The sequence below is a fragment of the Pimephales promelas genome, chromosome 13 (assembly GCF_988280905.1).
Source record: "Pimephales promelas chromosome 13, fPimPro1.hap1.1, whole genome shotgun sequence".
NCBI lineage: Eukaryota > Metazoa > Chordata > Actinopteri > Cypriniformes > Leuciscidae > Pimephales > Pimephales promelas.
Window position 1 is genome coordinate 12,627,256 of NC_142781.1, and position 18,066 is coordinate 12,645,321.

Genomic DNA, 18,066 nt, shown 5'->3' on the forward strand with positions numbered 1-18,066 from the left:
TTTTCATTCAGAAAACACAAACACATAATATAACCACAAGTGTCACACTGTGAACTCAAATAGCACACATTTATCCATGTGTAAACATTTTTTTGTAACTTTTTGCGAAACGCTAAAAACAGTTTTCTACATTAGACACATCATTCATAACTAACAGCTCTTGTTTTTGTTTTTAACTAGCAGTTAAAATGTTAATGTAGTGCTAGTCATTTTTCTGCACTGGTTATTGATTAGTTTTGCATGAATTATTAAACGTTTTCAGTAGTTCTCAGCATTAAAAAATAGTAGTTATTGATTAGTTAATGGTGAAGTACCACTTGCGAGCTTTTAATTACTAGTTCATCAATCAGAGTTTATTTTTAGTTAATAGTATAGTTACTAGATTGTTAATAAACTTTTTCAGTAGTTCTCTGGGAAGCATAAAAATAGTAGTTATTGATTAGTTAATGAAGTACCACTTTCATCGGTGCACTATTAATTACTAGTTTGTTAATCAGAGTTACTTGTTAGTTAATAATAGTTACCAGATTGTTAATATTGTGTTACTCATTGGTTCTTGTGTAGTTATTCATTAACGAAGGAACCATATTCTAAAGTGTCACCAATTTGAGCACGTACAAACTGTACACGTGAGTTGACAAACTCCTCCACTGCACACTGACCAAGCAAAAGACACAAAAGAGCTTACATTTTTCACATCTGTGGAGTTTGATGTGTATGTGGCTAATCATTTGATGTTTGTGTGTAGAGTTATTAATAAAAAAACAAAAAAAAATGGAAGAGTTAAAATAGAATGCTTTTGCAAGAGATGTGTGGGATGTTACATGTTGCGTGCTTGTGGTTTTGTAAAGTTTTGAGAACTTCACAAGCCATAGTTTCAGAAATGATGTGAAAGCAATTTAAAAAAAAAAAGTTGCAAAACTGATGACACACCAATCAGAATTTCAGGATATTATAAAAAGGGCCATGGTGCACTATGTGCTTTGGAAAATGGGAGACAAAGAGAAAGAGAGGGGGAAAAACAAAGAGAAAGGGTTTAAAAGACTTTTTTTTCCTGATGAAATACAAGAAAGCGCACTATATTTGACCATTTTCTTCTGCAGGAATGACCATAACTGAATTTGGTCTACAGGGTTTAATACTATACACATACAGTGCACAGCAGCAGTACTTTCACTTTTCTATGTACAGTACACCCTTAAACTCAAACTTTTAGTCAACTATTTGCTATGTTTGGAAAGTATTTTACTGTGCATGGACTCTTCCTTACATGTTTTGTCAATTTGATGTTTCAAAGGTCAGGTTTTTGTCCAATACAGCATGTACAGGAGTATTGTTTTATCCAGAGGTATTTATTACATTGTACATTAACATTTATTCATTCTGCAGATGCTTTTATCCATAGCGACTTACAAATAAGGAATGAAACTATAGTGATTCATGAAGAGGCAAATAAACACAATCGGTGCTCTAAATACCAAGTTTCAGATAGAGTAGCATATATATATATATATATATATATATATATATATGATGATGATGATGATGATGATGATGCAGTTACATGCTTACAGAAGACTTCACTGTATGTTTTGCAATTTCTTTTGTCTGGGTTGTCCCTGAAAAACAGTGCTGTGATCCAAATTATTTATCTAATTTATAAATCATATGGCTAATTTATTGTTTGCAATATATATTTATGAATATTTTAATTTAATCATTTATAAATAATCTAGTTATTTACTAGGTAATTTTAACTTAGGCTACTGAATTATAATTTTCTATAGAATGAAAACATATTGCATTAAGCTTACTTCACTCCAGGAAAAAAACAAAAAAATGTTTTAAATCATTTGATCGCATTTAAAACCCACCTGACTCATACTACGTATGAGTCATGAGCTGTTGACATCACAGCATGCTCTGCTGAAACTCCTCCTCACGCTCGTTGCTCCTCTCGTTTGAAAGTTATGGGCAGTGCCGTGCGTAAAGTTCGGCTCCGCTATAAGTATGTATGGAGCCTAATTCTTCTCTGCTATGATATATCGTTTTCCTGAAATTCACTTCAAGCAGCACAAAAGTGTACACCAGGGTGGATAATACAGGAGAACAACAACAACAACAACAACAAAAACGGCATTTTTATGGCATCATTTGCGAAAAACGTCAGCTGCCAGGAGCGCCTCGATGTCTCCGAAGGATCTCCCACAACATCTGCGATCATGTTTTCCGCCGGTGTCCTTGGAAACGTGGTCGCATTAGTTCTCTTGGAAATACGGCGGAGGAAAAAACCCGCGTCTTTGTTCCAAGTCCTAGTCACATCTTTGGTCATCACGGATTTGCTGGGAACATTCTCCGTCAGTCCTCTGGTTTTAACTGCGTACTTGAGGAAGCAGTCTTTGCTCGGGATGAATGAAAAAAAATTCGTTTGCGGGCACTTTGGATATGCAATGACATTTTTCAGCTTGGTCACTCTCGCTATTCTTCTCTCCATGGCCGTGGAGCGCTGGCTCTCCTTAGGACATCCTTACTTTTATGAGAAGCGCTTGAGTAAACGTTGCGGGTACATCACCATAGCTCTTATTTATTTGCTTTGCGCTCTTTTCTGTATCACGCCTTTCTTTGGTTTTGGGAAGTATATTCAATACTGTCCGGGGACGTGGTGCTTCATTGACATGAACACATCAGAGACCAAGCATAAAGTGTTCAATATCATCTACGCGACTTGCTTGCTCGTGATGATTGTGTGTACGGTTTTGTGCAACGTGTCCGTCATCTATCATCTTTCACTAATGTTCCGAAGACGCAAGGCGCACCGGAGCTCTATCCGACGGCAGCAAGGTCACAAGAGGCATCGGTCCATCGCGAAGGAGGTGGAACATCTGGTACTGCTCGGGTTCATGACCATAGCATTCGTCATTTGCTCTCTTCCTCTTGTGGTAAGGCAGTTACAGACTTGTCAAACACTCAAAAAACAGTTTCGCCCACACTTTTTTTTTCTTTAATGAGAATGGTGTTCAATGCAGTAGTAGCCTACATTTTTTTTTTTTTCAGTTAATGACTCTCATATTTTTCCAATTACAAGTTGGCTACTATACTTTCTCCAATATTCACTCTCATCACGTAGGCATAATAAGGATATAACTTTAGTTGCTTGTTGTGTATGACTACAGTAGTATGGTGGAAGTTTGTTTTCACCACTGAATGTCTAAATTGCGATTTTTATCTCACAATTGTGACTTTTTAAATCTCGCATTTCTTTTTTCTTCAGATTTCTGAGACATTAAGTGGCAATTCTGAGAATTAAAGAATCAGATTTGTCAGATATAAACTTGAAATTTGACTTTTTCTCACAATTGCCAGCTATATATTTCATATTTCTGACTTTTTTCTTAGAATTTCACGAACTCTCAATTGCGAGTTATAAAGTCAAAATGGCGAGATATAAATTTCCAATTCCAAGAAAATGTAAGAATGCAAGTATATATCTCACAATTCTGACTTCATAACTTGCAATTGTACAGCCAATTGCTATAGTTTATCTAGCTTTTCCAGCTAATATATTAACTATATTCTAGCTCATAGTTAAAAGTCTATTCTAGTGTTCGTATTAATGAAATAAGAGGGTATTCTAATTGTAACTAGTACCATTTTTTTACTAATAGCCTACTAACTAAAGTCATTCAGAATAATTACTAGACAAATAACATGTAAAATAGTTCATTACATGGTCTCAACCATGCCAATAGAATTCATCGGCAGAAATGTGTAATATGTTAACGACAAATAGTTAGTTGTCTCTATTGAGTTAGTGACTAGTTGCAAAGACTATAAGTTAATAAATACTGTACTACGCTACTTAGTGACTCAATGAATACACACTACTCACTATAATGGAAAGGCGCCAAGTGAATACATATTTTTTTTAAGAAACTAAGAAACTTTTCATTTGAATTACTTAGTAGTGTCTTAAAAGTGGATATACTACTACATACAATTTAAACAATAGATATAGTTTAAATGAATAAACATTTGAACTGCTTGTAATATAAAGTAGTCACCCTAATTATTGAAACAAGCAGCATTTGTTACACAGTCATGTGAGAATAATATGTTTATGTTTTACTGTATGAAGTAATGTAAACACTGTTCAAACTGTAATAAAACCATAATTTTTACAGTAAAAAAATGGCAGTTGTGGTTGCCAGAACTTTACCATCATAAATATGAAGAAGCTGCTCAGTGTCATTCACACAAACATTAAACACCATCATGGTAACACACATGAAATTTAACTAAATGTAACATAAAACCCTAATGATTAAAAAAAAGTAAGAAAACAATAAGGGAACCATAGTTATTTCAACAAAAATACATAAAATGTGAAGTGTCGCACAGGGGATTGTGGGAATGTCAATTTACGTTTTTTTTTTCACTGTAAATTATACAATGAGTTGTTCTTTTTCACTTTCAAAAACTTTTGTAAAATCAACGGTATTTTACAGTAAAATTACTGTCTATCAATGTTATTTACCGTATTTAGTATGGAAATGTTCTGTTAACCAATTAACAGTTTTGCACTGTAGCAGTTTTACAGTCTTTTACCGTTAAACTCATGATTATTTTTTACATAGTAACATGAACGTTAGCTTTTGCTGATTTGTTTTACTGCTTATGCACAGCATTTAGTTTCACACTATGTTCTTGTTTTCATAGATTCATCTGTACTCCGGCCAAAAAGATAAAAATGGTCTCATACCCCTTCTTTTCGTATCGGTCAACCCCATCATAGACCCTTGGGTCTTCATCATCCTCAGTCCCCCGGTGCCTCGCCTGCTCTGGGACAAGATGTGCAAGACCATAAAGTCCAAACCCACACAAGAGAAGGTCCGCAGCATTCATCCAGTCCTGTTTCAGAAAAGCCCTCCTGGAGATTCAGAAGGAGGCAGTTTCCTGAAAGTTTACACAGGAATTCCTGGATCCGCTGGCTCCTGATCTCTAAAACTTCCCTGTGTTGGTGGGGATGACTATGGAGTGATTGCTCACCCATATTACGAAAATAACGTATGCAGAAGTCTCAGGACACTGGATGCCTTAACAGCTGGACCTGAGACCTCAGGGTGACTGAGCTTGGTGGTAATGTGCCTGTGATGTCATGGAGAATATACAAGATTATATTTTTTTAGAAAATTAAATGTATTTATTGTCTTTATTTAAAGAGAGAGAAAAAATTGTTGACTTAAATGGAGAGTCGTGCTACCTGTTTCAACTTTATGGGGAATGCAGTTCTCATTCTTTGTTTGACTTTCATGCTTCATCAGTTCCCTTTCGTAGTCACTTCGAGTTACGTCAGAAGTGACGGAGATTGGGGGATTTCGCATAGAAAGCCAATCCTCTTCGAGTATTAAAACACGAGCCAATGGCATGCAATGCCTTGGGGCTGCGGAAATTTGCATAGCGTACTCCGCCCTACTCCGTGAGTATAAAAGGAGGAAGTGAACGCAACCGCAGTATGTTTTCGCTTCGGAGCCAAGAGAACCTCTTCACTCCTAAAAGCTGATTCAAGACTCTTCGAGAACGAGCGTCCTCTTCAGTGTTGGTGTGACGGCGGTACCCAGCGAGATTTTGCATTGCCTGCGATCTGAGCAGTGGTCTGCCAGACTTTGCACTTCTCCCTGGTAGCTTCAGCGCTGAAAGAGTGAATTTCTCCTTTCTCTAAAAGTGAAAGTGAAAGAGCTGCACGCGGCACGTCTTTTTAAAGATGGTTCGCCCGTGCCCTTCTGGATGTGGTAGATTTCTGTCATCATCTGATGGTCACGAACGCTGCTTTGTATGCCTGGGCATTCAGCATGCAGCAGCAGCGTTCGTGGATGACTCATGTTCCTTCTGTGGGAGCATGACCATCTCCACACTGAGGTCGAGGCTCAATGATCTCACTAGAGTGAGAGCCCCGGTCCCCCCTACTCGATCGGCTTCCTTCACGAAAGGGGGCCCGTCGACCCGGGGACCCGGCGATCTAACGGTGACGGTGTGGGATAGAGCCCCGACGATTCCTCGGGCCACACCTCCCGCCTCAGTGCGTGAGCCAGCGAGCGCCAGCTCGATTCAGTCGGCTGTCTCTTCGGCGGCGCCGGCTGCTTCTAGCAGCGCTCCAGATGATGATGTGATGTCTATCACTGCATCACTAGGCGGGCTTGAGTCCTCGGGAGAGGAAGATGCGGCTGCGTTGCCCCCTTCGGGAGTGCCAGCGTTGCCCGTGTCAGATCCCGAGCTGACGGCCATGCTGTCTCGAGCCGCTGGGAGTATCGGGCTAGAATGGAAACCTCCATCCTGCCCCGATCTCTCGCGGATGGATAACTGGTATCTGGACAAAGCTGCCGCCGCAAGGCCACGGCCAACTCCGATACCTTTTTTCCCCGAGCTGCATGCGGAGTTATCGCGCTCTTGGGGGGCTCCTTTGTCCACTCGAGAGCGCGATCTCTCCCCCGCCTTTCCCCCCCTCGACGGTGGGGCCGCCCGTGGGTACACTGGGATGCCCCCGGTGGAGCGCTCTGTTGCGATGCAGCTGTGTCCACAGAGCGCCTCCACCCGTGGTCCTCCTAAGCACCCATCCAAAGCCTGTGGGTTCTCGTCTGCTATGGCGGCGCGAGCCTATAGAGCGGCGGGACAGGCGGCCTCCGCTTTGCATGCCATGAGCACTTTGCAGGTCTTCCAAGCGAAGGTGCTCAGAGACATGCACGAGGGCGGGACTGACTCGACGGCATTTAAGGAATTGCGGTCCGCCACTGACCTTGCTCTCCGGGCAACGAAAGTGGCCGCTCGCGCCGTCGGTCAGGTGATGGCCACTTCGGTGGTTCAGGAGCGCCATCTCTGGCTCAACCTGGCAGATACGCGGAGCGCTGAGCGGACTCGTCTGCTCGACGCTCCGCTCTCCCAGGTTGGCCTTTTCGGCGGTGCGGTCGAGGACTTCGCCCAGCAGTTCTCCACCGCTCAGAAGCAGACGGAGGCCATCAAACACATCCTGCCCCGGCGACCAGCTGCTGCCTCCACCCAGTCATCGGCGCAGGTGCCTCCCTCTGCTCGCCGCCGAGGACGCCCCCCTGCGGCTCCCCTCCCTCCCGCCCGGCCCCAGCAGCAGCCTTCACCCGGGCCCCGGCGTCGAGGAGGCCGCAGGCCGGCGTCACAGCCCCCTCAGGCCGCTCGCCCCGCTAAACGCCAGGCCAAGCGAAGATCCTGACACGGGCCGCTCAGTGACGATCTCGAGTCTTTCCCAGGAGGCGGTAGCAGGCCCCCTCCTTCCCCCGGTGGAGGGCCGGGGGAGAATCTTTTGTTCTCAGCTCCCCGCTGCTCACCCACGGGTGGGCAGCACCCTGAACTGGTTAAAGAAAGACTTGACATCCTCACTGAGCTCACAGACTGGAGTGGGTGCGCTCGATGCCCCCGTGCGTCAGCCCACACACTCCTCTCTGTCTCTGAGGGCGCGGAAGGGTGCGTGTGTCGTCCCAGGGCTACACCAATCCCTTCCCCCTCTGTCGCCAGACCCCCGGCAGAACAGACCCCCGTGGAACGCTCCGCTTTCCCTGGTCCCTTCTGTCGGGGAGCGGGCTTCGACGCATCCGAGCGGGGTAACTCCTGCACGCGTGCCAGTCGACCCGCACCGCTGCCCCTCCGGGGGGACGTCTGTGGTTCGCATGACCCCGTTGGCTCATTTCCTGGAAGCCTGGCTAGCGCTTCCTGGGATATCCCGCTGGGTCATCAGAACGATCAGACTCGGCTACGCGATTCAGTTCGCACGGTCTCCTCCCCGCTTCACGGGAGTTCGCTCCACGATGGTCGGTGGCAATGCCCCAGTCTTGAGAGCGGAGATTGCGACCTTGCTGGCGAAGGGTGCAATCGAGACGGTCCCTCCAGCCGAGGTGAGGTCCGGGTTTTACAGCCCCTACTTCATTGTCCCCAAAAAGACCGGTGGGTTACGACCGATCCTGGACCTGCGCATTTTGAACCGTTCTCTCCATCGACTACCGTTCAAAATGCTCACGGCCAAACGCATTTTCGAATGTGTTCGGTATCAGGATTGGTTTGCAGCGATCGACCTGAAGGACGCGTACTTCCATGTGTCCATTTTACCTCGACACAGACCGTTTCTTCGGTTTGCCTTCGAGGGCCAGGCATATCAGTACGCCGTTCTCCCATTCGGGTTAGCTCTGTCCCCTCGCGTCTTCACGAAGATCGTCGAGGCAGCCCTTGTTCCCCTTCGCGAACACGGGGTTCGCATCCTGAACTATCTCGACGACTGGCTGATACTAGCACACTCTCGAGCTCAGCTTTGCGAACACAGAGACCTGGTGCTCCGGCACCTAGCCCGTCTGGGCCTTCGGGTCAACCGGGAAAAGAGCAAACTTTGCCCCGTGCAGAGGATCTCTTTTCTCGGCGTGGAGATAGACTCGGTCGCCATGTCCGCGCAGCTCACGAACGAGCGCGCGCACTCACTGCTGACTTGTCTTCGTCAGTTCGAGGGCAAGAGTGCGGTTCCACTGAAACTATTTCAGAGGCTCCTGGGGCATATGGCATCCGCGGCCGCGGCAACGCCGCTCGGTTTGCTTCATATGAGACCGCTTCAGCTGTGGCTTCGCGATCGAGTCCCGAGGTGGGCATGGCATCGCGGCTCGCTCCGAGTCCCAGTGACTCCGGCATGCCGGCGAACCTTCTTCCCGTGGTCGAACCTCAGCTTCTTACGGACCGGCGTCCCTATTCAGCGAGTTTCCAGGCATCTCGTTGTCTCCACGGATGCATCTACCACGGGTTGGGGTGCCATGTGCAATGGGCATGCAGCCGCCGGTTCCTGGACAGGAGCCCAGCGCCTCATGCACATCAATTGCCTCGAGCTGTTGGCAGTACGGCTCGCCCTACACCGCTTCCGAGCGTTACTCAAGGGCCAGCATGTGCTTGTCCGCTCAGACAACACTACGGCAGTAGCGTACATCAACCACCAGGGGGGTCTACGCTCACGCCAGTTGTCGCAGCTCGCCCGCCACCTCTTGATATGGAGTCAGAAGCACCTGAGGTCCCTTCGTGCAGTGTACATTCCTGGAGACCGGAACTGGGCGGCCGACGAGCTGTCCCGGGTCCGTCCCCTCTCCGGCGAGTGGCGACTCCATCCCCAGTCGGTCCAGCTGATTTGGGACGAGTTCGGGGAGGCACAGATAGACCTGTTCGCCTCTCGGGACTCGTCCCACTGCGCCCAGTTTTATTCTCTGACCCGCGGCACTCTCGGCTCGGATGCGCTGGCGCACAGCTGGCCACGGGGCCCACGCAAGTATGCGTTTCCCCCAGTGAGCCTCCTTGCACGGGTGTTGTGCAAGATCAAGGAGGACGAGGAGCAGGTCTTGCTGGTAGCCCCCTACTGGCCCACCAAGACGTGGTTCTCCGATCTCATGCTCCTCGCGACAGCACCTCCTTGGCCTATTCCTCTGAGACAAGACCTACTCTCTCAGAGACGGGGCACTCTGTGGCACCCTCGTCCCGATCTTTGGAGGCTGCACGTGTGGCTCCTGGACGGGACGAGGCAGGTTTGAGTTCGCTGCCACCTGCGGTGGCGGCAACCATCACTTCCGCAAGAGCGTCGTCCACGAGACACCTTTATGCGTTGAAGTGGAACCTCTTCGTCAATTGGTGCTCTTCTCGCGGAGAAGACCCCCGGAGATGTTCGATCAGTGTCGTGCTTTCCTTCCTGCAAGAAGGGTTGGAGCGCAGGCTGTCGCCCTCCACCCTTAAGGTTTACGTCGCGGCCATTGCCGCTTCTCATGAAGCAGTGGAAGGTAAGTCCTTAGGGAAGCACGACCTGGTCATCAGGTTCCTGAGGGGAGCGAGGAGGCTGCATCCGCCTCGTCCTCCCCTCGTACCCTCTTGGGACCTCTCGGTAGTTTTAAATGCTCTGCAGAGGCATCCCTTTGAGCCTTTGCAATCGGTAGAGTTAAAGTTTCTGTCCATGAAGACAGCACTCCTGGTTGCATTGGCCTCCATCAAGAGGGTGGGGGACCTGCACGCATTCTCCGTTGACGAAGCGTGCCTGGAGTTCGGGCCGGCTTACTCTCACGTGATCCTGAGACCCCGGCCTGGTTATGTGCCCAAGGTTCCCACCACTCCCTTCCGGGACCAGGTGGTGAACCTGCAAGCGCTGCCCCCGGAGGAGGCAGACCCAGCCTTGGCACTGCTCTGTCCGGTACGTGCTCTCCGCACCTATGTCGACAGAACGCAGTGTTTCAGGACCTCAGACCAGCTCTTTGTCTGTCATGGAGGGAGCCAGAAGGGAAGGGCTCTCTCAAAGCAACGGCTGTCCCACTGGATTGTGGATGCCATTGCTTTGTCTTACCAGCAGCAAGGCCTTCCGTGCCCCCTTGGTGTGACGGCCCATTCCACTCGGAGTGTGGCCTCCTCTTGGGCTTTAGCGCACGGTGCCTCGCTAACAGACATCTGCAGAGCTGCAGGCTGGGCGACACCCAACACCTTCGCCAGATTCTATAATCTGCGAATTGAGCCGGTATCCTCTCACGTACTCGTTTCGGCCAGTTCTGGATCCGCTCAGGTGTCTTCGCTTGCTCGCCACTCCACTCCCCGGACTGGATAAGTGCGATATTTCCTCAGTTCTTCCATTGAAGCCTTGAGTCCTCCAGCACCGACGATGCGGGCACCACTGCTGTGGCTCTGGATGCTGGCTAGGTGCCTCCATGCGTACGGTTCCCCCTTGGTAACCGTCTCATGTGTATTATCCACTGTAAGCCTCTCTGAGCATGTGTCTTCCCTTGGCAAGCCATCTGCCACCCCTGGAGCTGAAATTAGTAGCCACCTGCGGTTGGTGCTCCAGTGATTCCATATGTGTTCCTATGTGGCCATATGTGTATTCGTAAGTCCTCCCTTCGGTAGGCAGCTGGTAGCATGTCCCCTTCGGGATATGTTTCCCAGTGTACCTTGGTAATCCTGTGTCTAAGTCGGATCCCCTAAGGAAAACAGGTAAGGCTCGGGGGTTAGACTTTCGCAGGGCACTGGAAGACAGCCTGAAGTTGGCGTGATGGCACAGACCCCCAATCTCCGTCACTTCTGACGTAACTCGAAGTGACTACGAAAGGGAACGTCTCGGTTACGTATGTAACCCTCGTTCCCTGAGTAGGGAACGGAGACGTTACGTCTCCCTGCCACTTCTGCTGTATCGCTGGGTAGAGGCCGAGTTCAGTCTTGGCTCCTCAGCGAAGACATACTGCGGTTGCGTTCACTTCCTCCTTTTATACTCACGGAGTAGGGCGGAGTACGCTATGCAAATTTCCGCAGCCCCAAGGCATTGCATGCCATTGGCTCGTGTTTTAATACTCGAAGAGGATTGGCTTTCTATGCGAAATCCCCCAATCTCCGTCACTTCTGACGTAACGTCTCCGTTCCCTACTCAGGGAACGAGGGTTACATACGTAACCGAGACGTTTTGTTTTCTAAACACCATTGCAAATATATGCCGGACTGAATCATGTCACAGCAAGCCATTTCACTGTGAAAAAGTCATTTGGAGGGGAGTTGAAGCACTCTAAACTGAGGAAATAAAAGTTGATGCATCAATCAACTGTTTTGAATCAGTCATGTTCAGGGGTATTCACTTATATGTTTGAATCTCCTGGAACTCAAATCGATAGTTCGCCCCAAATAATAATTATATCATGATTTACACCCTCATTTTGTTCCAAAACATCTAACAAAAGAACACTGTAAATAGGTTTCTGTAAATTTTACTGTAACTTACTGGCAGCTGGATGCCAGTAAGTTACTGTAAAAGTGTTTACAGTATCAGAACTGTAATTTCATTTACAGTACACTATTAATATTTACAGTGTGAGTACTGTATTCTTCATTTACAGTACAAGTACCATATTTTTATATTACAGTAATAATACTGTATATTGTATTCATGAGTACAACTACTGTATTTTTATTTACAGTATTAGAATTGATTTCCTATTACATAATTTGATTTTTTTTACAATTTACAGTAGAAAATAATTACAATAGTAAACACATATTTCCCCATAATCCTTGGCCATTTACAGTATTATACTGTTGGCACATTTAACAGTATTATACTGTACATATTACAGTAAAATACTGTTAAAATTACAAAAATCCGTTACAGTGAAGATATTTTGAGGTTTGTTCATTCAATGGAAGCCAATGCGTTTCAATGTTGTTCAACGTTCTGAAATATTTTCTGCAGAAGACAGGTTTGTAATGACAGGGTTGAGCAAATGATGACATAATGGCCCATCCCTTTAAGAGCGTCCTGGCGATCATCTTAAAGTGACAAAGTTGAATTCCACATAAGTTGAAGGCATATTTTGTCCCATGTCTCAAGAATTAGTAGATGAACCAGAAGTTGTGTTTATCAGAAGGATCACTAAACATTATGTCTTGAGCAACACTTTTACACCCTTTATAACCTTTTATCTGATGAATTTACAACCATGACTCAAGGTCAAGTCTAGCAGCCTTGAGAGACAGCTTTTATTTTATGTCATCAGACATGACCATTCCCAATATCACTTTAAGACATCATGTTACAAATAGTCATAGATTCTTTCCATCAGCTCCCTCCCTCCGGTGGTTTTAGTTTTACATCCCCCCAAATGCAAAACTTAGTATTCTTAGTAACTCATGAAATATGACAGAAATGTCCATTGGCAAAGCATTTCCTTGTTTAAAAAGAATTGATTCCAATAAAGTGACAGAATCAAACTTGAACATCTGAAATGCATATTTTATACTTACTGTTTTACATTTTAGATTGAATAATGTCCTGGGAAAATTAGAGGCTTCTAATGCAGTTGCGCTTTTTCCCACAATAAACACCAGCTTTTGTGTAAAACACATATGTTTTTAGTTGCAGGTCATTTCCTTAAGAGTCCACATGTTGTGTTTTGTTTAATCTTTAATTGCACTTGGAATAATTACTCTCACATGCTAATGAAAAAGAGGTGGATGTCCTGTTGTTCACCTTTGTGTGCTTATATGCTCCTTTAATTGGACATTTGGAGAAGGGGAGAGAGGGATCCTTATAAGGAAAGACCACAGGGAAATGTTTATCTGTCAATCTGGCCGTATATTACACTCCGTCGTGTGGTCAGAGATGTAATTTCTTTGATAAAGTCAAAGTATTCCCAAAATAAGAGTTTGTTTGTATAGCTTTTGTGGAAATTTGTCACAGATGGAATATTGGCATCTGATCTGTTATTTTCCTTTGTTGAATTAGTGCTGGTGTTAACCTTCTTCGGTGCAGGATAAAGCACACACTTTGATCCCGAGATCCTGGAACTTTTTTAAATAGATCAGTTTGAGCAGAGATGTATACATATCTTTAACAAATAATGCATTTTGGTATTTTGTGGGTTATTCACTTATGTATCCATTAACAATTTACAAAAAAAAAAAAAAAAGTGACATGTTGACATGTGCTGTGAAGCTGATGTAGGGAATACAGGTTCGAAACTAGGTTGCAGAATTTCCTTCTTGCTTTACTGTCCTTTCAAAGACAAATTATGCATACAAAGTGCACATACAAACAATTCAAACGCTGTCCTTTCAAGTCACCAACTTTGGTGAAATATTCCCATTCCTTCACAAAATGTTTCCACACTGGTGAGACGAAAGTCCTGAAAACTGAAAACAAGGTAAAAATATTAATAATAATAATAATGAGGAAACCAAATGTCTTTTAAGCAAAAAAGAATAACAACAACCAAACTATTTCTAACTAACTGAAAGTACTATATCCCCATGCAAGGGTATAAGTCCACCACAATCCAACTGACAAAGGGTGTCCCACAGGGCTCAGTTTTTGGTCCGTTACTTTTTATCATCTACATGCAGTCACTTGGTAATGTCATATGCAGTTAGGACGTTTTCGACATCTTACCACCTCTTCTATTTAATATCACTGCATGTTTAAGACTAAAATCAAACACCGGATGTCCCTGAACTTTCTTAAATTAAATGACAGCAAAACCAAAATAATGCTGATCGGTAATGATAATGCCATTTTGCTGCATGTTTTTGACAGCGATACCATTATCATCTCTATGTAAACTTCAAAAACGCAACATGACATCATGACTTTCGAGTCAAGTGGCGTGTTATCTCTACGCATTTTGAGCTATCCGCGTGTATCTGCGTGTATGCGTGACCGAGTGATTCCGCGTGTCCAACGCATTCTCACCCCAAGGCATCACCTTTTGACCATGCTTCAATATTTGACGCTTTAGGCGCCCTTTAGCGTCAGTTACATGACGCGATCATACGGCGTCATCTAACTGACGCTAAAGGAAAAGCGTCAGTTATATGACGCGGGTAGGTTTAGGTCTGGGGTAGGGGTAGGGTTATACGCGATCGTAGGGCGTCACCTAACTGACGCTAAAGGGCGCCTAAAGCGTCAGATATTGAAGCATGGTCAAAATGCTTCCCAAGGCGTTAATTAGGTGACGCCTTGGGGGTCGAAACGAAGCAAAATGTAGATCTACATCTGGGGAGCGATATATTTTTTTCCTAGGATGGTAGGGGAACACTCATACCATTAACCCCAGTGACGGGTAGGTTTAGAGACGGGGTTGGGGTAGGTCATATATTTATATATACAGTAATAACGTTAAGTCAACGGCATTTATAAACATGCTGAAAAGAGATTATGCGTGTTGATAGCACGCCAAAAATGGAAATACGAATTGGCGTGTCATACACACGCTACTTCATGAGATCAGTCTGAAAAATGTGAATTTTGTGAAAACGGTGACCGCATACACATGTGTATTACGTGTTTAGTCAACCCGGTCTCATCCCAAATCGTCATATAACTGACGTTTTGGGACGTCTTTTGACCATACGTCAATATTCGCCTTTTTAGGGCCCCCTTAAACGTCGGTAGATGAGGTTATGGGATCCTAACTCTACCCCATACCTAAACTTAACCCTAAACCTAACCCGTCACCTAACTGACGTTAAAGGTAAAGCGTCAGTTGTATGACGGCCCGGGATCGCCATCTACCGACGTTTAAGGGGGCCCTAAAAAGGCGGATATTGACGTATGGTCAAAAGACGTCCCAAAACGTCAGTTATATGACGATTTGGGATGAGACTGTGTTAGTTTAGTCTATTGTCATTAGGTTTGAATGTGTATGCGTGGGCGGGTATCTTTCTTTACAAAGTGACAAACTTGTCTGGTAAGCAACTCCATTTGTTTTTAGTCGCGCGGATCCGTGTGAACTGAGATTGTATTAATGTTGTCATCTATTCAGAGAAAAGAACTATAGATGTATAGTTAAACATTTTGCAGACCTTTTTGTAGAAAAGGTACATTGCCATATTTCTCTGAACAAATGACTTGAATGCACGTCATTAATGTGACCATGGACCACAAAACCAGTCACATGGGTCAATTTTTGGAAATTGAGATTTATACATCATCTAGAAGCTGTATAAATAAGCTGTCCATTGATATATGTTTTTTAGGAATATTTAGTAATTTGGCTGAGTGTAAAACTGTTTGAAAATCTGGAATCCGAGGGTGCAATAAATCGAAACATTGAGACAATCACCTTTAAAGTTGTCCATTTATGTTCGCAATTTTGCTGCATTCACTCACAAAAATAAATGTTGTATATATTTACGGTAGGAAATTGACTAAATATATCAGCCCATTCTCACCCCATGATGCTTTAGGCTCCCTTTAGCGTCAGTTAGATGACGCCCTATAGGATCATGACCTGATCATGAGTAAAACGTCGAATATTGAAGCATGGTCAAAGGTGATGCCTTGGGGTGAGAATGTGTTGAATATATTCATGGAACATGAACTTTACTTAATATCCTAATGATTTTTGGCATAAAAGAAATATAGATCATTTTGACCCATACAATGTAGCCTATTGTTGGCTATTGCCTCAAACCCATGCTACTTGTTTTGTGATCCAGGGTTAAAAATGATGTCTTCCAAAATTCCCAGGAGGACTTAAATCCACAAACAAACTCAGATAGACACTGAAGCGCATTTGATTATTTTGATTATTTTAACATTGTGGTTTAGGGCTGTGTGCGAGAGCAAATTCCCCAATAATTACGTATATTTATTATTTCTTCTAATTTTTTAAACATAAATGCAATCATTCTGAAAGTCAGAACATGCAGCTTTACCACAAGAACTCTCGGTGAAATAATACAAACTATTTTCCTATTAATAGCAAGACTAGCATACTTATGGTTTCATAGTTTTCGCTGCTTTGCTGCACAAGTGTGTGTTGATACATGAACATCATTCACAGGGAATTGAGAAAACATTGCTTAGTGCTCTTGGACTCACATCAACACCAGGAACAACACCGAGAGATTTCATAACAGCAGTCAGATGCTTTAATGACCATCCTTGACTCAACAATCGCAGGAGTTTCATCTTGAGAAACTTTCAAGAGCGGTTCCTCAAACAGCACTTGTTTACAGAGTAAACATTGAGAAACCCACTGAAGCAATTTTCAGTAACACATTCTCGTTGTTGTTGGGAATAACTAAATAAGGATTGAATTAGCAAACAATCATATGATCAATAAGTCATCATGGCAACAAATATCTTTCCATTACTTTAACTCAAAATGATTAACTTAATTCTTTAAGTTATACCTACCCTATCTCACGACCAATTCGTACGAATTCGTACGAATGTTAAAAAAGTGACTAATTCGTACTAATTCATACGACCTCACTCGTACGAATTCGTGTGATTTGTCTAAACCCACGTGATGGTAGGTTTAGGGGCGGGGTCAGGGGTAGGTTATTCGTACGAATTCACACGAATTGGCCAATTCGTAAAATATGTACGTTTTTGCACAATTCGTACTAATTCGTACGAGTGCGGTCGTATTGTTACGATTATAGCCACCTCGTAAAATTCGTACGAATTCCCGTGAGATCGGGTTGGTTATACACGATTCAACTAGACAAGAAAAAAAAAACATACCTAAAAAATTAAGGCATTCGATTAACTTTTTTGTTGTTGTTAAAAATGAACAAAATCTGAGTAATGAGTGAATACATCATCAGCCCCAGGTCCACAAATGTAATCTGTTCTCCCGGAACTCTATAGGAAATCTGTGCAGATTTTTAAACATGCGTCAGTATTTAAACAGGCCTATGCACGTTTATCTAATCAGCACAGGAAAAAAAGTGACAACAGAAGTCAGCTTATTTGAATTGGCTTGAAAGTAAATTATAAACAAATTTAAACTAAACATATGGAATCATTGATGAGCTTTAGATGTGCATATTGATAAAGGATGTAATACCCATTAATATCAATAATGTAGAAAAATGAAAGCATTACATCATTAAAATGCTTAATGATTAAAATCATATCAATATTCTGTACCTAAAAAGGTGATAAAAATTGTAATGTAATTAATTATATATTATTAGGAATGCATTAATCAAATGATAAAGATCTAAGTAGAAAGAAACATTTAAAATTTGTATAAATATGCCCTTATCTAAAAGGAGATATATTTATTTTTATATTTCAGTTTTCTGGGAAATTATCATGAGTTCATGAGATGTGTATCTTGGATATAATCCCAAAATATTTTTGCTCCTTTTGAAATCCCTGCAGTAGAGAGTCCACCAAACCTCAAAATCATTTATGATTTCCTTAAAGGAGACTGATCTATTTTAGCATCCTTACAGATTAATTTTTTTTTTTTTTCAAAAGGTAATATGAATTAAACTAAAAGAATGTTTTTTCCCATCACAGTTTGTCGAATATACAAATTATCATCAGTATACAGTATAATGTAAATTATACTATGACACAATCATATACAGTATTGTGTGAATGCATAACTCTGCCTATTCCAGAAATTTGGTTGCAATGCAGTAATAAAGTTCTTGGCTGTTTCTCACATCTGTCATATACAAATCAGATCATAAAGCCTTGCGGTAAACTGTTGAAACATGCAGTGGTGGCACAGATAAAAACATCTCCTAGCCTGTGTGTCTTGC

At 43.6% G+C, this 18,066-nt stretch overlaps 1 protein-coding gene across 1 annotated transcript; it reads left to right on the plus strand.

Annotated features, from left to right (window-relative positions):
- The first annotated feature begins 1,941 nt into the window (after positions 1-1,941).
- Positions 1,942-5,205, plus strand: ptger2b (prostaglandin E receptor 2b (subtype EP2)). The gene is made up of 2 exons (XM_039693382.2): positions 1,942-2,939; positions 4,717-5,205. The coding sequence occupies exons 1-2, from the start codon at positions 2,145-2,147 to the stop codon at positions 4,993-4,995; spliced, it is 1,074 nt and encodes a 357-aa protein (XP_039549316.2). The 5' UTR covers positions 1,942-2,144; the 3' UTR covers positions 4,996-5,205.
- The last annotated feature ends 12,861 nt before the right edge of the window (positions 5,206-18,066 follow it).